This window comes from Ochotona princeps, chromosome 1, assembly GCF_030435755.1.
Source record: "Ochotona princeps isolate mOchPri1 chromosome 1, mOchPri1.hap1, whole genome shotgun sequence".
Lineage (NCBI taxonomy): Eukaryota > Metazoa > Chordata > Mammalia > Lagomorpha > Ochotonidae > Ochotona > Ochotona princeps.
In genome coordinates this window covers 29,310,955-29,332,999 of record NC_080832.1, presented here as the reverse complement: position 1 = coordinate 29,332,999, position 22,045 = coordinate 29,310,955, and the positions used below count along the sequence as shown (strand labels likewise).

General features: G+C 41.7%; 1 protein-coding gene across 1 annotated transcript in view; it reads right to left on the bottom strand.

Annotated features, from left to right (window-relative positions):
• SGK1 (serum/glucocorticoid regulated kinase 1) overlaps positions 1-22,045 on the bottom strand; it is a 122,231-nt gene that overhangs the window by 68,992 nt on the left and 31,194 nt on the right. The window contains exon 2 of the mRNA XM_004587248.3: positions 15,073-15,288. Within this exon, the coding sequence (XP_004587305.2) occupies positions 15,073-15,288 (216 nt within the window). The remainder of the gene's footprint in view (positions 1-15,072; positions 15,289-22,045) is intronic.

Below are 22,045 nucleotides of genomic sequence, written 5' to 3'. Positions count from 1 at the left end.
TAATCTTCAGGGTAGAAGGAGCCGAGTCAGACAGGTGGAGGAGACCCACTGCCTTGCAAAGGTCCTGGGAACAGAACTGGGAAAACTGAGGTGTTCTGAACAAGGAGCCCCCAGCTTCCTGCTGATGAGGCTGCCTGCTCAGAAACAGACAGGTATGTGGGACAGAAAGACGAGCCCAGGCTACACACTTCTCGTTTCATGCACAGCCCTTCTGTCTTGTTTTGCCGGGAACAGCTTGCTCGGCACCTTTTTCAGGAAAGACAGTGTATTGATTTTCACTTTCAGCCAACACAACTATTCTCTCTTTTAGAAGCCCCCCCACCCTGCCCCAATAGATCTAGTTGATTTGATCTTGAATTTAATAATCAAGATTAAACTTTTTAAAAACTTGCTATAGATAGAACTGGAAGAGTTTTTAAGTGAAAAGAATCCGTACAAATTTATGAAAATACATGCAAAATTCAATACAGAAAAATAAAAGAAACAATCTCATGAGGGATTCAAATGCTAAATTAAAAAGTCCAAGGTTTCTTATCTTTTTTGATAACCAGAGACATGCATATCAAGTCAGCAAAGTGTCATTTGATCAAGTCAACAGTCATGACACCATGCCATGCCAGCAATCATCAAGGCATGCAGTGTGGTTAGGACTGCTTTTTTTCATACAGCATTGGTAGCATTTTTTATTGAGTTAATTTTTAAGTTGGTCTGGAAAGTATTTTGACAAGTACCATTTTTACCTTGAACCTACTCCATTCTTGACAATTTCAAGTGATGTTGAAACAGTCCTGAGGTTATTCAAATTGAGAAAAAGACTCCTTAATTTGAAATCCTATTCAGAAGAAGGAAAATCACCTAATAAAACAAAAGGGCTAGTTTAGGCATTGTTGCAATTTGATGTAATGTTAACCATGATACACGTTGTTAGTGACCAGTGTTGTGCTGTAGTGGGTTAAGCCTAACACCTGTGGTGTTGGCATTCCAGTTGAGCACCAGTTCGAGTCTCAATTGCTCTATTTGCTATCCAGATCCTTGTTCATGTGCTTGGGAAAGCAACAGAAGAAGGTGCAAATGCTTTTAGGTCCCTGTCACTCACATGGGAGACCCGGTGGAGTTCTAGGCTCCTCCTTTCCTCTAAGTTTACATTTTATTTAGATAAAATGAATGTTTAAAAGTCATTAATTTTTTTAAAGATTTATTTATTTTTAGTGGAAAGACAGGTTTACAGGGAGGAGAGACAGAAGGATCTCCCATCCACTGGTTCATGCCCAAGTCACCACAACAGCTGGAGCTGAGCTGATCCGAAACCAGAAGATAGGAGCCTTTTCTGGGTCTCCCTGATGGGTGCAGGGTTCCAAAGCAATGGGCCATCCTTGACTGCTTTCCCAGGACACAAGCAAGGAGCTAGATGGGAAGTAGAGCAGCCAGGACACAAACCAGCACCCGTGTGGGTAAAAATGATGACATTTACCTTACAACTAATAAATGTGTTTAATAAATGCTGAGTGTCAAAGGGTAACATGATACATACACAGTAGCAACAAATACATGGTCTTTGAGGACATAGAAGAATTGTGAACATGAAAAAATAGAATCAATTGGTATATAAATGAAATGGAATTGATGCTACTATGTTGTTTGTTAGAGATTCAGAAACAAAGAGAATCGTATGTTGAGGAAAAGGGAAATAGGTAGATAGACAAAGAGAAAGAACTGTTCTACTGAAAGTACTTTTAAACGTCCCAATGAGATAGTTATAAAAATTCTACATAATTTTTAAAGATCATGAGAAAAAAAATCAGGAAGGAATTACATAAACCTGGTATATTCATATTAAAAGATATATAAAATATGAACATGGAAATTTCATCTAACGAATCATTCGGGACAGAGGCTGGCGCAGTGACATCACATAAGTTTGGTCATTGTAGTTAGAGGGAATTTCACTTCCGGGGGGGGGAGGCTGAATGAGTAGCTTTTCATGTTTCTCAAGACGATATTTTTCAGGCAGTATTCCTTATTTGACATGTCTACAGACATGTAGAAGCTTGGTGAGTTGATAGTTTTTAGTCTTTATACTTAGTTTTAAAGTCTTTGAGCTTTCTAACCGACCTTTAGGTATTCGCCAATTAGCACTGCTTCTAATGTGTTTTTCTTTTTCTTCTCCTTTCTTTTTTTTCCTTCAAACTCTTCCTTATGTGCTTTCTGACTTCCCTCCTCTCAACAGCACTGTGAGGGAACCAGGCTTTCCTTATTCTGCACTTCCACATGGTCTGCTCACAACAGAGCTGGGCAAAGAACATTGGTCCTAGACAGAAGGGGTCCACTTGCTCGCAATGCAGGTAGACAAAGTGACAGGGAATGATGATGCCATGTGATGAGCACCTTCTCAAGGACAGCGATGCAAAGTTGATGGAGAACAAGGACTCCTGTGAGCGATTAACATCAAAGCCAGCAGCTCTCACTCCTGACTCTCCTGTGCCCTATTCAGAGAAGAGAGCTGGTGGAAGGGGGCAGTGCGAAGCATGGCTATTTCAATCCCCAAAGGCTTCATAAAACTTTTTATGGTTCAGATTTTCAAAAAGGCCATAAATTGATAAGACCATCTGGCTGATTTAAGTATATATTTTCCTGAAGCTTTTTTTTTTTTGGTATCTTAGGAGGTTTATTCCAGTGGGGCAGGAACAGGATGGAGGTGGTGGAGAGAAGAGGGGGAAGGGGAAAGGGAGGAGGGGAAGGGAAGCCAGAAGAAGAGAGAGCCCCCTGGGGGCCCTTTTTTTCTGCAAGGTGTAGGGGCAGGGATTGGGAGGGGTTGAGGGCAGGCCCCAGGGGATTGGTGGCTGCAGGTGAATGCCTAGGGATGATTGGCGAGTGGGCAGGGTTGGGGAAGGGGCTGGAAGATTGGGGGTGGGATTCTCAGGTGGAATGCCAAGTTACATCTGATTGGTGGATGGCTAGACTAGTGCGAATTTCGTGAGCTGTGAGGAAGAAGAAATGGCGCCGGGTCCAGGGTGGGATATTCGAATAACTCCTTACATTCCTCCCTTTTGTCATATATAAAGGAAGAGAGACATTGTTCTCTATGGCTTCTTGGAGCTGTTTTCTCTTGGCAGTGGTTGCAACCTGGTGGGAGGAATGGGAGATGGAGGGACGCTTCTAATTCTGCAAGATAAACTGGTTAATGGTTTGATTAAAATTTTTTTTTTTTACATTTCAGTGGATGGAAATGTAGCGAAGGGTTATTAAGAGTCCTTTTGAAAAGGTGGCTTGGGTTCACTTTCTCTTAGCCAGGCCTTCTTTTTTAAAAAGAAGATCAGAAAAACCCAAGACAATATGCAAGCCAGTCAGTATGGAAACCATCCCTCAGCTGACCGGTACTGCATAAGCTCCCTGGACTTCAAAGGAGCCGTTCCAGCGAGCTGAGAAGCAACAACACAGCTGAGAAGCTCCCTCCTGGAGCTTTGCAGCCTGGGATTAGAGATAGAGCCTCTGACATGGAGAACACGTAAGCTGGGTCAGATTCCACCCTGGAAGTGTCTGAAGTCTATTCAATTGACAGTGCCTTCTAAGAGGGCTGGTGCTGTGGGGCAGCACCTCAGGCTGCTACGGACTGCCACCGTTCCCCAGTGGAGAGAGGATTCCAGTCGTACGTGCTGTGCTTCAGTGTGCTCCTTGCTAGCGCACTTGGGAAAGCAACAAGAGAGAGCCCAAGGACTTAGACCCCTGCCTCGCGTGAGAGGAGGGTGGGCTTCCAGGCTTCTAGCTTCTGTCTCTTCACGCCACCTCTCAATTAAAACAATAGCAATTTTTTTTTTAAGATTTATTTTTATTGGAAAGTCAGATATACAGAGAGCGGGAATGACAATGAGGAAGATCTTCCGTCCAATGATTCACTCCCCAAGTGACTGCACAGCCACAGCTGAGCCGTTCCAAAGCCAGGAGCCAGGAACTTCTTCTGGGTCTCCCACGCAGGTATAGGATCCCAAGGCTTTGGGTCATCCTCGACTGCTTTCCCAGGCCAGAAGCAGGGAGCTGGATGGGAAGTGGGGCCACTGGGATTAGACCCGGTGCCCCTATGGGATCCTGGCTTGCACAAGGCCACTAGGCTACTGCGTCAGGCCCAGCAAATTTTTTTTTAATTGCCTCCTAGGGGCCTGTTTTACGGCGAAGTAGATTAGGTACTTTAAACCACTGCTTGGAATGATGGTGTCTGATAGTGGAGAGTCAGTTTGAAAATCCTGCCACTCTAGTTCTGAGTTAGCTTCCTGTTGCTTGTTTCAGGGAGGCAGAAAGTGATGACGCAAGTACTTCTTGGCTTCCTGTCACGCATGAGGACCCCTGGTTTTCGCCTGGCCCAGTTCTGGCCATAGCAAGCATTCAAGGAGTGTCCCTTGCCCTTCCAAATAAAGAAATGCAATCTTTAAAAAGTGATGCCTTTTATTGTTATCTTTGGTGATTTGCTGAGGCTAGGAACTAACAGCAACCTCAGACCGAGTCATGTCTAAGGCTGTGTTAATTCCTTTACTTGTAGTAATTGCAGTATTGTGGTTAATAACTTCTACATGTTGACTGGCTTCTTCTGGAAGCTTCTGGCTTCCCAAGGTCTTAAACACAGCACACAGGGCCCTGGCTTCAGTTTCCAGTTGCTGACTAAGCAGCTTCCAAATTGCCTTCAATTGAAATGCAGAGAAGTCTGAGGAAATCCTCACTCAGCCAACTCTCTCCTGCATGGCAGAGCCAACTCCGTGGGAGTCAGCCACGAGTCTGTGGCACGCAGTCTCTCTGGAATGCCTGTGAGCTACAGCTGGCCGGCTGTGGCACTGTCTTTAATCTCTCCTTTTCACATTTTTCAGACAAACAAAAGTTTGATTTTAGCTAATAAAGGTAAAGAAAAACAAGCAGCACACGAACTTTTAAACCATATCCAAGACTCAGGGAGAGATGAGATTATAGACACATTAGTTTCTTCTGCCACAATAATCTCAGAGTATAAATGGACAGGCACACAGCGTCACACAGGCCAGAGAAAGCTAATTGACACATAGTAGTGTTATAATGTAGTAGGAGTGTAACTGGGTCTGCCTCTGTTTTCTTCCAGACATCTTTTTTCCCCTTAAGACTTATTTATTTGAAAGTCAGACTTAAAAAGTGAGAAGGAGAGAGAGGCAGAGAATCTTTCATGCATAATGCTCAGGTGGTATCAGTGGCCAAGTGCCAGGCTAGGCCATCACCGGGAACCAGGCCCTTCAATCTGTCTCCCATGTGGGTACAGAGGCCCAAAATCTTGAGCTATCTTCCACTTTTTTCCTAGGCCTTGAGTAAGGAGCTGGGAGAGGGAGTAGGGATTAGAAGAGGAGCAACTAGAAAACAAATTGCTGTCCATATGGGATGTCACCATTGCAGGTGGTGGCTTTACATGCTAAGCCACAACACGACCACCCAGGTGTCTTTTTTTAGAGTGATGGAAGTCTCATGGTGTGAACCATCTTTGTGATGGTGCTTGACTTCCTGCCAATAGGGTAGAACTGTAATTATTCACTTTTTAAAAGAAAGATTGATTCATTTCTATCAGAAAGGCAGATTTACAGAGAGAAGGAGAAACAGAGAAATCTTCTATCTGCCGCTCTACTCCCTAAATGGCCACAGTGGCTGGAGTAGAGCCAGTCCAAAGTTAGGAGCCAGGAGCTTCTTCTGGGTCACCAACATGAATACAAGGTCCCATGACTGTGGGCCATTTTCTGCTGCTTTTCCAAGGTACATTCGGGAAGCTGGATGTGAAGCAGAGCAACCAAGACATGGTGCCCGTATGCTTTGCCGGTGCTTGTAGGCAGAGGATTAGCCAATTGAGCTATTGAGTAGACCCTTACTTAATGACTTTCTACAAGTGAATCTTATGGTGGACATGTCATTTTACCAAACTTATACTATCTGTGTTATTAATATGCTTCTAGAACTTTCAAACAGTAGAGAAAAAGTTAAAGTTGTACTCTGTCATTTCTAATCATCTTCAACATATAAATGCTGGAAGATGATCATCACCATTTCAATTTGACATATACTTTCAAATATTTTTATTTGTATTTATATATGCACTCGTAGATATACAGACTGGAGAAAGAAATATTAAATATTTCAAGGTCAGTATTGTCATGGAGAGGGTTAAGTAGGCCTGCATTCCGTATTGGAGTGCTAGTTTGAGTCTCAGCTACTCTGCTTTTGATTCAGCTCTCTTTAAATGTGCCTGGGAAGCAGCAGGTGATGCTGGGTGGTGGCTCAAGTCCTTGAATTCTGGTTCCCTCTATAGGAGGATGTGGATGGAGTAACAGCTTCATTCTGGCCCAGCTAAGGCTGTTGTGATTATTTGGAGCAGTCAACCAGAAGATAAGACTTTTATTTTCTCTTTTACTCTCTCAAATAAGTAAATGAACAAATAATAAATGAAGAAATGTAATAAAAAACATAATACAAAGCTGGGCCCGGCACGGTGGCTTAGTGGCTAAAGTCCTCTCCTTGAACGCGCCAAAATCCCACATGGGCACCAGTTCTAATCCTGGCAGCTCCCTGCTTCTGGCCTGGGAAGGCAGTCGAGGACAGCCCAAAGCCTTGGGACCTTGCACCCGCATGGGAGACCTGGAGGAAGTTCCTGGCTCCTGGCTTCGGATCGGCCAGCACTGGCTGTTGCGGTCACTTGGGGAGTGAATCATTGGATGGAAGATTTTCCTCATTGTCTCTCCTCCTTTCTGTATATCTGACTTTGCAATAAAGATAAATAAATCTTTTTTAAAAAGTAATACAAAGCTGCTAAAAAATTAATGTGGTGGGCCCGGCGGCGTGGCCTAGCAGCTAAAGTCCTCACCTTGAAAGCCCCGGGATCCCATATGGGTGCCGGTTCTCATCCCGGCAGCTCCACTTCCCATCCAGCTCCCTGCTTGTGGCCTGGGAAGGCAGTTGAGGACGGCCCAATGCTTTGGGACACTGCACCTGCGTGGGAGACCCGGAAGGGGCTCTGGGCTCCTGGTTTCGGATTGGCGCGCATCGGTCCGTTGCGGCTCGCTTGGGGAGTGAATCATCGGACGGAAGATCTTCCTCTCTGTCTCTCCTCCTCTCTATATATCTGGCTGTAATAAAAAATGAATAAATCTTTAAAAAAAAAATTAAATGTGGTAATGCTGTATACTTTCTCATGGTCAACTTATTTTGCTAGCATACTATATCTTGAATTATGGTGATATATACAGATTTCATTATTTTTACCTTCTGTATACTGCAGATATGTCATGTAAATAATTCTGAGTTTCCAATCTTGTTATACAGTAATATTTCCATTTTTTTTACCAGTTCCAAAATTGTACCATAAGCACTGGTACAATTATCACATGGAACAATTTATTTTGGGTGGTTGTGGACTCACACATGAATTTAAAATTTTTTTTCCAAAAGATATTTCATATTTATTTATTTGTTTAATTCATTTTATGACACAGTTTTATAGACTCTGGGATTCCCCAAACCCCTTTAAAAAGCCCCCCATATTGAATTCCTTCATATTGTTGCAGTAGTACAGTTCATATCCAGTTATGATTCCGTCATTGCGGGCATGGACCATGCAGAGTTCAGCATCTTATTGTCCAGATAAATTCAACAGTTTCATTGGGAGACCATCCCTGGTCTGAAAGTAGAGCTGGCAGAATATTATCCCGATCAATTAAAAGCCCCTACACAGTTTCAACAACAATTTACAACATCATGAAGTTAATTAACATGGTATTGAGCGACCAATATGTTAGAAATTGCAAATTTTTAACCACATCCTGTGACTACTTCATTAGCATCTCAATTTTAGTTTATACACAACCAGCTGCTATATACCTTAAAATGGCTAAAGGGTACTATTCAGCTGTCTCATGTCTATTTTCATTTTATATATTTAGCAACTTATAGTATTCACGCATGATTTTTACTGAACTTCGCATATTTTAGGATAGTCTAAACAGGCTTATAATTCAAACATGCCATATGTTAACAATTGAGGAGCAGAACAGTTTTAGGAGGGGTGTACAGAGAAATCTTCAATACCTTAGTGAGGAGTAACTGATCTTTGTGTCCTACCTAGTAAAGTATATGGGAGTATAAGCTGTTTCCTGTCCGTTCTAAGCTTTCCTTATTGGTCTGTGTCTATCTGATCTAATTTTGGGGGGACTCCGGAGTGAACCTGATTTTTGTAAGAGAGGGTGGGGAACCAAAGTTGGAACTAAGTAAGGACCAGAGAAAGCTCCTCTCCCTAGTCCCGAAGGAAGTTTACTGTTCTTCTGTTTCTGAGGACCACTCAGGACTCCTGATGTTCTGATGACATTAGATCCTGCGAGGAAGGATCTGGGCTTATTGCATCCCGTGAGGGAGATATAATAGGGAATGGTTGACCTCAGAGTTCTCAGCCTACGAGGGCACTCCAATTCCCCATGGTCTCCTTGGCAGTTGGGATATAGTCCTTGGTGCCCATACTGATGGTCCTTGGAGAAGATATGGGAGTCTCCAGGGTTGGGATACAAGCCTCCTCCTGTCCTCTTGCTCCACTCGGGATTCCCTCCTGTTCTGTGCATATGACCTCCTGTTAAGAGGCTGTCAGGATTGCTCTTGGATCGCTCTGTATGTCTTTATAGATTTTGCTAATGTCTAATGGTTTTGAGTCTGCTGTCCGGGATTTAAAAGTTTTTAATAGGGGAACATTAAAGTCTTCCACCAAGAGCAATTTTGCCCATACTTTTACCAATATAACTTTATCATTTCAACTTTTGATATTCTGATAGATTAAAATAAATCAGAAATTTCATTGGTTCAATTTGTATTTCTCTGGTGGTTATTATGAGCATATGAAATAGTTTTTTCCTTTTCTTTCATTCCTTTGTAAGCTCAGAGTTATTCTTAGGAAGGGTGATCGTGGACTGTGAGTGGGTGGCTTGGCCAGGGATGCTGGTTGGCTCTCATGTTGTTCTCGCTTTCTAATTTTATCAGATTATAGTCAGCCAGAGGCGTTTGCATGATATCTGCTTTTTGGAATTTGATGAGATATTCTTCATGATGTAATTTTTGGTCTGTTTTGTAACTTACATAGTTGCTTAAAATAATGTGTATCTTTTGTTTATTAGATAAAAGTCTTCGCATAAACCATATTTGGTTAGTTGTTTCATTAATTTCAATTATAACCTTATTTCCTGTCTTTATGAACTGGCAATTTCTGGAAGGTAAATGAAAGAAACATCTCTACTATGAGATATAATTTTGCTCATTTCCTTTGTGTTTCCATTGTTTCCTCTTTTTTAAAAAAAGATTTATTTTTGCTTGAAAGAGTTATAGAGAGAGGAGAGACAAAGATCTTCCACCCTCTGGTTCACTCCGTTATTGGCGGCCATAGATGGAGCTCAGCTCAATCCGAAATCAGGACCTAAGAGTTTTTCTGGGTCTCCTGCTTAGGTGTAGGGTCCCAAGACTTTGGGCCATCTTCCACTACCTTCCTAGGCCATTGGAGGAGAACTGGATAGAAAGTGGAGCAGCTGGGACTTGAATCAGTGCCCATAAGGGATACCAGTGCCTTAGGCAGAAGATTAGCTTGCTATACCACCACGCTTTCACACTGGTTGTTTTTCAATTAGACATTTTCACCTTATATTAAGTGCATAATGATATGTGAATATTTTGTCTTCTTAATTGATTTCTTCCACCAATGTGATATAAATCCTCTTCGCTCCTTACAGTTCATATTTTGCCTGATATTCATATTTCTGCAGTGGTTTTTCCTATATTAGACTTCGTTTGCAATAGCCCCACCGGTTCCTGTGTCCGTTTGAACACATGAACTTGCAAGGTCCCTGTCCGGCGTAGCAGTTCTTTGCTATGGTTTCTTCATGGACCAGATCATCCTGTTTGCCTTCTGTTTGTCTGAGATTTGTAACTCTCTCTGATCAGTGAGATATCATGACAGTCTTTTTTTCTAATGCCATTATAAATTGAAGCGCTTGTACTTTTTCTGTCTTTCAAGATAGGAAAGAGAGATGCCCACACATGAGCAAGCTGCTCTTCCTACCCAAGCCTCTGATTTCCTTCACATCGGATCTTCTTCCCTGCTTCCTTTCCAATGCACTCCTTTCTCTTGCTTTCATTAGGATTGATCTGGCTGTGACTGACCTTGAAATTTCAGACATGGGGTAGGACAGAGGTTGCAAAGTTTAAGTCCTTATGCATCCACCGAAGAAGCTCAGCTTCCAGGTCTCGGTGGCCCATGAGCTGGGGTCAGGCCACACACTACAACGTATGTTCTAGACATGCACTTTTTAGTGAAAGCGTGACAGCTGTTTGTTATCATCTTGCTTATTTCATTCTCGGAAAGATCTGCCTAATGTATAAATAATCTGTTTTAGAAAACACCACTAGTGACATCATGACACTGCTATTCTTCTGGGTGACTTATTGTCATATGAATAAGCCCAGTTTCTTCCAAGGGAAAAGGCCACTAATCGGCCTCTGGGTAAGGCCTGGCACAACCCCATGGCAATTTGAGTCTTAGCCATTTGGAGGCACAGAGGGTAGCAATGGGAATGTCCTATTTTTAACCCCCTCCCAGGAAAAACTCCTATAACTATCCTTTAAAAATGTGCATGCTTGTTCTTTCTCAGTTAAAACATTCTCGCTTTACTTTCCACGTTGTATTTTTACATGCCAAATGCAGAGTTTATTTTCATTTGTAGGCTAGCAGGCTTCCATTCTGGGGCCTTAAACTGACAGGGGCTTCTGAGCTAATTAACTGAGTCTCTGCTAAAGACGTTTATGACATGTGATGACTCCACCTGACAACACACCAGCTGACTTATGCCACGCTGGCACCAGAATATGGATTGCCTGACTGCAGGTCACTTTTTATACACATCTCCAAAATTACTTTAAAAATTCCACCTCATTTGCCAATTACTTTGAAGCTTCATAGTTAACATATCTTATCTCAATTTTTAAAGAACTACTGAGCAGGTGGGATGAAATAATAATTTTCCTGAAATCGCCCATAATAGGGCATTCTGGGCCTCTACAACTCACAAGCTCTTCATCTTCTGCCCACACAGTTCAATCTTTTAGAAAGAATTGCTTTTTAAAGAAAGTGTTTTATTGCTTCATTCATATAGGAACATGTTAGATAGATTTGTTTTTTGATTGTTAAAATGTGTCTCCTTGATTGGTTTTGACCTTAAGAAAAAAAGCCACCATAATTGAAAACCTAGTAATCTCTCATAAATCAGAGAAGGATTTACCTGTTACATGAGGGAAAATAGACAAAATACAATGTTGCTTTAAATTCCTCCCAATTATGTATTGTTTCCTCTAATGTGGATTTCCATTTATTCATTAACAAACATATTCTCAGTCTCTATGAATAGAGTGTACAATAGGCTGTCCTGCAAACACCTAGCAATAGGCACGAGTGCTTTTTATAGAACATGTGGGGCCCTCTCTCTGCTTCTGAGTTATGAAACATGCTATAGTCTTTAAGGAATTGGCAAACTTCTGGGACTCCAGGAGTTCAAGTTTATAAACCAGGACCATCGATCCAGCTGAAAGCTTTATCCAAACACCTCCACACTCTTTCGTTTATGTACTATTCTGTAGCTGCATTTCCTATGAGGCCATGGCCAAAAGGAAGTGACAGAGACACTATTGACCAAAAAGCCTAAAATAGATTCTCTTTGGCTCATCACCGAAAAAGTTTGCCAGCCCTGATGTAGAATCTATTCTTGTCTTTTATGACCAATCTGGAGTTGAATCAGGGCCTGGCTAAACAAGCATGACAAAGGTTCATGGATGAACAAAGTGCTAACCCAAACATCACAGCCTTCTGCAGCGATTCTCAGCGTTAACTAATCCGCAAATCACCTGATAAAATAATAATAATACATGCCTGTGTGGTACTTTATAAACAATTACTTCTTACTCAAAAGGCAGTGTGATGGAGATGGAGATACAGAGAACTTTCATTTATTGGTTCAGTCTACGAATGGTTTTAACAGCCAGGGCTGGGCTTGGTCAAAGCCAGGAGCCCAAGACTCCATCCAGGTCCAGCAGGTGCTTTAGTAGGGAGGCCAGACACTTGGATCACCTTGCATTGCTTTCCCAGGTGCACTGGTAGGAACTAGAAAAGCGACTTTCAGGGCTACAGTCAATGCTCTCTGATAGGGATGCTGGCAGTGAAGATGTAGGCTTAACCCTGTGAGTCACAACACTGGCCACTGCCTGGTACTCGGATTATGAGAACTTGCTCATAGGTTACCTTGTTTGAGTTTTCAATAACATTTCCACAAAGAATCAGCTTCAGGAACATTTTATGCACTATCCCTGAATTAAAAAGAACTCAGCTATGGTAAACGTTTGGGACATAGGCTAAGCTAAAGCTTGGGAAGGCTGTATCTCCCCTATCTTAAGTGTCTGGTTTGAGTCCCAGTTCTTCTGTTTCCGATGTGCACCCTGGGAAGGTAGCAGATGATTGTTAAAGTAGTTTGATCCCTGTCACCCAAGTGGGAGTCTTTGACTGAATGCCTGGCTCCCGACTTCAACCTGGACCACTCTGTTTATCTGGGCATTCGGAGTGTGAGCACAATGGCTGGAAGAACTCTGTTTCTCTGTGATTCAAATAAAGCAGATGTAACAATTTTAAAACAGACTTGGCTTCAGTGTTTTCAATCATTTATTTTGGTGGCAAAATTATTCTTTTAACATTGGGAAATTCTTACTTTTAGAATTCTTACTTTAGAAGATCACTTGCAACTAGGTATGCTTTGTAATAACATGCTTTCTCTTCTAAACAGTGTGTTTTTATGGCAACATGATGTTACTAAAAATAACAAAAATACATTTGATGGCTTACAAAGTAAATAAAATAAATATAAGGCTAATTAAATTTTACGTTCAAACTCCAGTTGAAAAAATCTTAGAAACTGCAAGACAAATTAATTATCTGTTTTTTTTAAATTAATAAAAGGAAAAAAGTTGGAGGGGCACAAAAAGTTAGTCTTAATAAAAATGTGAATATTTATAAACTTAGTAAACTGCATTCTATAAATTTGTAAAATCATGTTGAAGTAAAAATTCCAGCAGCAGGAACAAGCCTATACATGACTAGTATAATATGTATCTTACATTATCTAAGAATTGATCTTCTGGGAGATCAGCCAACTTATGAGGAATTTCTAGTTGACCAACACATACCTCCATCAGTCTTAGAACAGAGTAAAAGTACAATGTACTGTATGATTCCAACTTTATGCCATGCCATAAAATGCAAATCCAATCTATGCAAACAAACAAATAAAAAGACCAGGGGATGGGATGAGGCGGGATAAGCAATAGAAGGTAAAGGACTTATTAGGGCAATCAAAAGGCTCTGTGTGATGTCACAGTGAGGATCTGTGTGTTTACAGATGTGTCCAGCCTGCAGCAACAAGAGCTAACCCTGACATGCACTATGGACTTTGGGTATTAATGACATGTCAGTGCAGGCTCACTTTTTTTTTTTTTTTTTTTTTTTTTTTTATTAATTATTATGCATTATGTGACAGTTTCATATGCTCTGGGAATCCCCCCACCCCTCCCTTCACCCCTCCCCCCTGGTGGATTCCTCCACCTTGATGCAGTATTACAGTTCAAATTCCATCAAGATTCTTTCCTTGCAAACATATACCCAGCATAGAGTCCAGCTACTCATTGTCCAGATGGGTTGAACAGTTTGTTGGGGAGACCATTTCTGGTCCAAAGTCAGAGCTGGTAGAATATCATCCCAGTCAATTAAGAGTCTCAATATAACATTAACAGCAATTTGTAACATTATGGAATTGACAAGGTTTTGCGTAACCAGTATGTTAAAAAAAAACAAAACAAAACAATACAAAACAAAAAAGAAGCAAGTTCTTAACCACAACCTATGATTAGCTCATTGACATTTCAATTTTAGTTCATATACAGGACCAGCTGCTATATACCTTAAAATGGCTATAAGGTACCATTCAGCTGTCTCGTGTCTGTTTCATTTTAGTATTTAGCCATTTGTTGTGTTGAAGTCTAATTTTACTGATCTTGGCAGATTTTAGGATAATCTAGACTGGCTTGTAACTCTAACAAGACATTTGTCAGCAGTTAAGGTGCAGAACATTTTTTTTTTTTTTGGGGGGGGGTGTGCAGGAAAGTCCCCAACACCATGGTAAGGAGTGACTAATCTTTGTGTCCTACCCAGCGAGGCATTAGCCAATCCATGCCAGCTCTTTCCTGTCGGATTTCAAGCTCTACTTTTTGTTGTTTGTCTATTTATTTTAGGTTTTTTTTTTTAGTTTGTATGATTGTTTGTTTGCTGTGAGGGGTTTTCGGAGCGATCCTGATGGTCATTGCAAGGGAGGGTGGGGGTCCAGAGGTGGAGCCAGGCTCGGTCCAGAGAAAGCTCTCCTCCCTGATCCCGAGGGACGTTTATTGTTCTTCTGTTTCTGCGGACCGCTCAGGGCTTCTGGTTGTCATTCCGATGACGTTGGTTTCTGCGCGGTAGTGTTTGGACTTCTTCCATCCCCTGCGGGAGCTCCGGTTAGGGGTGGGTGACCTCAGAGTACTCGGCCTCCGAGGGCATCCAATTCCCTGTGGCCTCCTTGGCAGTTGGGATATAGTCCTTGTTGCTCGTATTAGTAGTTTGTGGTGAAGGTCTGGGAGTCTTCATGGTTGGGATCCAGGCTTTCTCCTTGCCATCTCAGGCTCACTTTTGTAATAAGTGTGTCATGTAGTATATGGATAGCAAGGAAGCCTGCAGCAGGGAGGAAGAGATGGAGCTCCCTGGAGACTGTTCTTATCTTCCCCTTAGTATTGGAGTCAATCTCAATTGCTCTAAGAGATGAAGTCCATTTTTTAAACAGCGAATTTAGTGGGTCACCTTCTATTCAAAATTATATAACCCTTCAGAAGCTTTGTGAATATGCACGGAAACATACACCATGGCATAAATCCAAGAAACACAAAGGCTTGAAATCCTCCAGAAGAATAGAGCAAAAATGAACTTACCTCGCATCCAGGCTGCATTTCCCAGGAGCACGACTCCTTGTCCTGAGGAAGGACTCCCCTCTGGAAAGCGTGATCACCCAGGCATATCTGACACAAGGCTGTCTCCAAGTCTGGCTCCCCTGGGGGCAGTGGCACCCCCGAGGGGCCCGTGTACTTCAGGCTGGGGCTCGGATGCTTATCCACACTGACCATGGGACTCCTGATCCATCTTCGTACCTGCAGAGGGCCAAAGGAAGGAAACACTAAATGCATTTGATATAACTTCCCTGGATGTAAACCTGGGAGACTGGAAACCCAAGAAAGGAGAACTCAGTCTTACAGCCGCTCTGTTTTCCCAGCCTTCACACGAGGGGGATTGGTCAATAATTTTTAGTTACTTCCAAGGAGTGGGCATTACTTGTGCTGTCCATTTACCTTACAGAGTCTGTTGTTGAGTTGAAAGATAGGAGTAATAATATAATACTTCCTTGAAGGAAGCACTGTGTTTTTAAAATGTCCAAGTACTTGACTTAGCTCATGGTTGCTGTTCAGTAGGTAAAGACTAATATTATGATGATGCAGACAGAGTGATACTCCACACATTTCTAAAAGGAATTGCCAGATACTCTTTCTGGGGAATATACTAGTTTTGCTACTTCTGCACAACTCAGAACCTCATTGCTTCTAAGCAACCTGACATGTCTTTCACTACTACTACAAAAAAATGTTAGTTACAAAACCAGGCGCTTCTGACTAAGAAATGGTCTTGTTTGTGTTTAATATCCTAAACTTCACTGGTTGACTTGCTTGTATGTAGAATCCCTGTGAGCTACAGAAAAGCAAAAAACCCACTCTCACAGTGAAGGAGATGCTGTGTACATAGCACTACAGATAGGAAAGGGGCTATTTGGAGTGTTTGACAGATATCATCTTGTTTAACTCTCAGAACAGTCTGATAAAATAGGTACTATTATGAACCCATTTTGCAGATAGAAAAACAGAGACACAACAGGATGAAGTTGATTTTCCTAGGCTATACCTGCTGATATGGACTAGAGGCAGAAATTAGACACCTTGAATCCAGAATTTCTATACACATGCAATTTACAACAATCACTTCGGTCTTATGTCTGTTGATCAAATGCTTAAAATTTACTTTGATTTAATGTGTCACTTCCCTTCTCTTTAAAACTCCTGATAATCCTTTCATTGTGACTAGCATATAGCAAAAAGGTTGAAAAAAATCACAATACTGACCTTTAGTTAGTAATGTTACAATTGTATTTTTTAAAATACACTTTGAATAAACTCAAATTGCCAATAGCAAAAGAATGTTTAAGAAATTTGTTATGTTACTTGATGGAATATTATGCCACCACTAAAAATAAGTATTACGAAAATTCTATGACATATGTTAAAATGCTTAGAACATAATTACATGGGACAAAGCAACTATAAAATTGTTTAATCACTATAATTATAAATGCAAAAATATATATGTTATCTATGCACAAAGTAAGGAAGGAAGAAGCAAAATGAAAACTGTTATGCTTATTCTTAGGATTGTGGGTGTTTCATTTTTCCTTTTTGTAAAATCTTGTCATAATTACTCAAACAATAATTTCTTTTAAAGTTTGTAAAAATCTTAAACAATCAAAATCACACTTCTTTCATTGGCTACACATGTCTCTTCATTTACATGTCCCTTCATTGCATTACATCCTTTCAATACCATTGTTTTTTTTCATCTGGCCTAGCAGTTAAGAAACCAGTGAAAATTCCCATGTCCCATGTTGAATTCTGGAGTTAGGTTCTCATCTATGACTTCTGAATCCAGCTTCCTGATAATGCAGACCCCGGAAGGCAGTACTGGTGACTGAAGTAACGGGCTTCCTATCAAATGCATGAAGTAAATGAGTTCCTCATTGGGTATGAGGCCCGACTTCTGCTTAGGCATAATGCAGTTAGCCATTGTATTTGGGGAAATGTTTGACTGTCTGACATACTCACTTCTCTTTCTCTGCCCCTGTCTGCTTCTCACATAAATGCAAAGTTAAAACTAAGCAAAAATCATTTTTGACTTAAAATTTGGAGATTTTTCATCAATATTTTTGCACAATATCATCACATAGCATATTATTAAGTCTGTTCAGAAGTGTTTATTTTATTTGTTAATGGAAATCTAAATGAAACTCCAAAATTTGAAACTACAGTATAATCTCTCTTCTTCATGTCAGTACCCAAATGTGTTTTTAATCAATGTAAAAAGTATTCAGTTTCAATCTAGATGGAAAATATTTTTTTGTTGTTTTTACTCAGAGGGTTTTGAACTTTAAGTTTAGTAATTATTTCTGCTTTGTTTCCAACCTCATATTTTAAAATCAATCTTTTTATTTTGGCTTACTTTCAATGTTTCTCTTGCCAACTACATTCAATTTTGGGGTTACTATTAAATAGATTTCTCTTCAAATGAATTTGAAAATTGCATAGCTTGACCAATTAAGGATCTTGGTATATTAAAATGTAAAAATCTCACTAACAAAGTCCCTGAAGAAGTCTGCCTTATGAACTTGAGTTATGGTTAAGAAATGTATTTGCTTACTAATGGGTTATATTATTTATTTAATAAAGTAAGTTAATAAGGCATCACAGGTAAAGCATAAAATAAAGCAGAGACAAATGGTCAGGATTACCAAGAGTAGAAGGTTCCAATTTTAAACAATAAGAGAAAGTGTTTTGGTCTATTTCCCATTACCACAGTTAAACACTCAAGTACCATGAGAAGCATTATGAATAGCATTATGAGAAAAGAGATACAATAGCTCAGCGTTCTAGAGGTTCAAGGTCATTGCACTGGCATTAGCTTGGTTTTGGTGAGGACCTCAGGGCAAATGAAAGCACGCTGGGGAGAGTAGGAACCTGTGGAAAGCTATAGTAAGGAAAAGACCAATGATGAGTACCACACCCCACCTGTTAAAGGCCCCACCACCTCTTCCCATAACCTCCAGTGAAGACCTGGCTTTCAACACACGAACTCTGAGGGCACACTCACACGGTATCCAAACCATAGCAGAAATGAAGGATTTTCATAAAGACCGCAATATCAGGGCTGAGTGTGACTCAAAGACATTCAAAAGAGCAGGCAGAGGTATCACAAGTGTGGATTTCACGGGGAGTAATTCAGGGTGTAGATATAACTTTGAGACTTGAGGTAAATGGCCCTATTCTATGGAAGTCTTTCCAGAAACCCAAGAGGCAGACGAAGGCCTGCACCTTTCTTGGATATTCCTGGGAAGCAGATGTCTAGGTGGTAACATCTGTATTTCTTGCACGGGGCAGGGGGTGTAGTGAGGAAGTTCTGAGGATTAAAACCATTAATAGGGGTCTTTTTTTTCCACTTTTCCTCCTGCCACTATGGCAGGGGGTAAGGGTCTTTTCTAACTCAAAGCCCTCTCCCGTCACTAGGACGGGAGTCTCCTTTCTCAGCTTTTCTAATAAATCTTGCTTTAAAACAAACAAACAAACAAACAAAAAAACAAAACAAAAAAGCAGCTTGCTGTATTTTTACTTAAATTTTGAAAATGACATGATTTCCTCAAGTGTTTGGGAAAGAGGACATGTGTCAGGTCTTGGATGCAAGAAGTGGCTATTTTACGGTTGCAAATAACCCTTGACAAATTTTGCAGTTCCCACATGGGAAAACCATGCCCTGTCACTGTCCACATACAGTTTGGCAGGTAACTGGAGAAATACCCTATGCGTCCAGACGCACGGAGAAGGTTGTCAGTTACATACAAGGATATAAGAGCAAAGCATTTTCTACCATGAATATTACTGGTTTTCACTGCGTGCTCCGTCCCAAAGCATTCTGTGTCCCTTGGCAAGATTCTCAATCTTCTAGGGTTTAGAATGTCCCTTCTTGCTCCTTCTTGACACATTTCCCTTGCTTTGAGGCCTCACAAATGAGTTTTATAGGCTCCAAGAAGAAGGCAGTTTATGATGCTTACATGATCTCAGGAGAGTGGCTGCATGGTGAATCAGGGTACCAGGCTCTCCCTCTGGCCTTGGAGTCCAGCAAGGTATCCCCCAGAGCTGCTGTGGAGAGCAACCCTCCCTCTGCCCCTTAAGGAATGGAGCTACAAGTGGCCCATTGTGTCCTTCCCGGTGGTGAATTGCTCCACTGGGGGAAGAGCAGTTCACCGTGAGTGGTGTGGGGAACCCTCAGAGACCAGTCACAATGGCTGGCAGAGAGTGTTAACAGCTGTGTGTATGTGACAAACATGAATGCCCGGATACCAGCAATAGCCCCGGCTGCTGCACCACCTGGGCTCTGGATTCATTCCGAGCTATACAAGCATTGGTGAGGAGCACTGTAAACAAACAGATGGGGCTTGGCCATCCTCTTTGAGAACAATTCAACAAGTCCTTAACTTGGCCCTTAGCAGAGCCAGGTCCAAACGGGGCTTGAGCAGCTATTGCTATCAAGTTAAGAAGTAAAGCTCCTTATGAGCCACTCAGCTACCCTGATGAAACGGTGGGCACACACACACACTGTTGAATGCATTCACTATCAGATCCAATCTAACTCGGTTTTTTATTAATTTCTTTCTTTGAAAAATAAACTGCTTGGAGAAGCAGTCACCCCTCCAACCACAAGATTGTAATTCAGGAGACGGGCCAGCTTCTAGGGATTTTCCACTTGCGGCTTTTCCTGTTCTGTTATGTAATAGTAACAGCTATTAAATGGTTTCTCTGATAATGACAACAAGGCTACAAGAAGAGTTAGAAAATGTCAGGTCCTTGGTTGTGAGCTTGCAGCTATAACTGCTTGTGATAGAACTCTTCTTTCTTGGGGGGGAGTAAGGGAGGTTGGATGCACCTTTGGAAGTTTCCAAAGAAGCATCTTTTTATTCTGGGAGACTGACTTTGTGAACAAATACCACAGTAACTTTTAAGACCAGATATAGTTAATCCAGTTTTCTAGTGAAACTACTTGGCTCATTCAATCCTGTTCTGGGACTAGCTAGGACCTGAGCTTAATGCAGGAGCAGGCTCTGGAAACACATTCCAATCACTCCAAGGCTGGCGGCTGCTCCCTTCAGTGCCATTACGTCACCAGATGGCCTTCTTCTCTCTGAATGTCTGTGGTGTTGAAAAACCATGGGGCTTTTATACGAACTGCTTAGAATGGCTGTGTCACCTTTCCGATTGGACTGTAAAGGTCAGGACTGCTTCTTGGTTTAAAAAAAAAAAATGTCCCCTGAGGCTAACATGTGTTCTGAAATATAAAGTAGTCAATAAGATGGGGATTACTTGATTATTTTTTGCTCAGCACAAAATTGATTTATTTATGGATCTTCACGCGCTTTGGTCACATTCTCTAGTGAGGTGATAACTATGCTCTATTTAGCTTTTTCTCTTCTACAGCGTATCTACTCCAGAGCAGAATGAGTAACTTTTGGAATTCCCCATCTTTCCATGCCCTTGGGAATCCCCAAGCCCTTGCTCCTGAGCTGTGTCCTTGCAATGTGTTCCAGGTTCATAAGTTCTCACCTTGGTGTTTCTAGGATGGGTCTAGGGATGGAGCATTGAGAAGGACTGGAGGAAGGGAGAGTTCAGCTTCAGGTGCTTAGAGGGTGGGAGGGGGGAAGAGGGGGGCTTCCCTGTCTCCCTGCTGCCACTGCAGGTGGTTACCAGGATGGAACACTCCTTGCCCTGTAGCAGTGTAACAGAAAACTTGAAATCTATACATATGAGAAAACTCCAAAAAGTCCATGGAAACTAGGCATGTATTTCTAAAATGTTTTGCACGATACAGTCTTAACTTTTAATTCTGTTTTTCTGTGAACTTTTTTGATGTTCCCTGCCCACCTCCAGCTCAGCATCCATGAAGTCACCTCTTTGTCCCTAGAGAGACACTGACGCCTGTCAAATAGATAAAGCTCTGGAATTCAGCAACCAGAGGCTTTCTTGTGAAACGACAGTGAAATTTTTCTCATTCCTTTATATTTGGGGAGGGGGTGGGGGCAGGTGGCACTCTTTTTTTTTTTTTTTTTGGCTTGAGTCCATCTTGATTTGTTTGTTTGTTTGTTTCTGTAAAAAAACAGCAAGTTAGGAGATGATGACTTCAGGTACTATTTCTAAGGGGCCGCTTATGTTATTTGCTTTGGGAATTTAAAAGTAAGCCCTAGGGGTATGGAGAAGCAAGACCAATTCCTGGGAAGAGATAATTTCGGTTCACCAAATCCACCAGGGCTTGGCGGTTGCCTCCTCTCTGTCCTCCACGATAAAGTCTTTTTCCAGCGTTTTTCCTCCCTCTCTAAAGCGCTGGGCTACTGTCTCAAAGGATAGTCAACATGCTGTTCTTGCAATGCCTTCAAATGCCAGCAAGCTAACTAAAAGCAGCCCTCACCAGCCACAAACTCTGCCGTGGCCCCCGCACCTCCTTTCCTGACTGCTCCAGTTCCTTTGCTTCTCTTCTGGGTTTCATTCCTTCCCCTCCCCCGCTCTTCTCCAGCACTGCAGTTATTCGTGAAGTTGTAGCTGGAGGACCCTGCCCAGCTGAGGGGACCCAAATGAAGACTATGACACAGGGAGTCTTGTTCTTTAGAGTAGGCAAGTTTTCACCAAGATGGCAGTCAATCTACACTGTCAAGTTTTACGGTCATTTTTTTTTTCTTCGCACACTTCATTTGCACACAGAGAGGTTCCCTGACTTCCCCTGAAGAAGTTCTGACTAACCTATCGTAAGACCAAATTAGCTCATGTTGAAAATGGGTCTCCCCCACTTTAGCTCCAGAACATCTTGGTCAAAAAGCTGCCACTTGCCCGGTGTCAGTGGCGTCCTCACCTGATGAGAGGTTGCTTGGCTTTCACACTTACTTAAAGATGCCTGTTTCATTGAGATTCCGGGAAGCCCAATTGAAGAGACAGATGTGAGATGAGTGACTCTAGCTGAACAGGGGTAAATGTTTGCTATTTCACTGCTCAACAG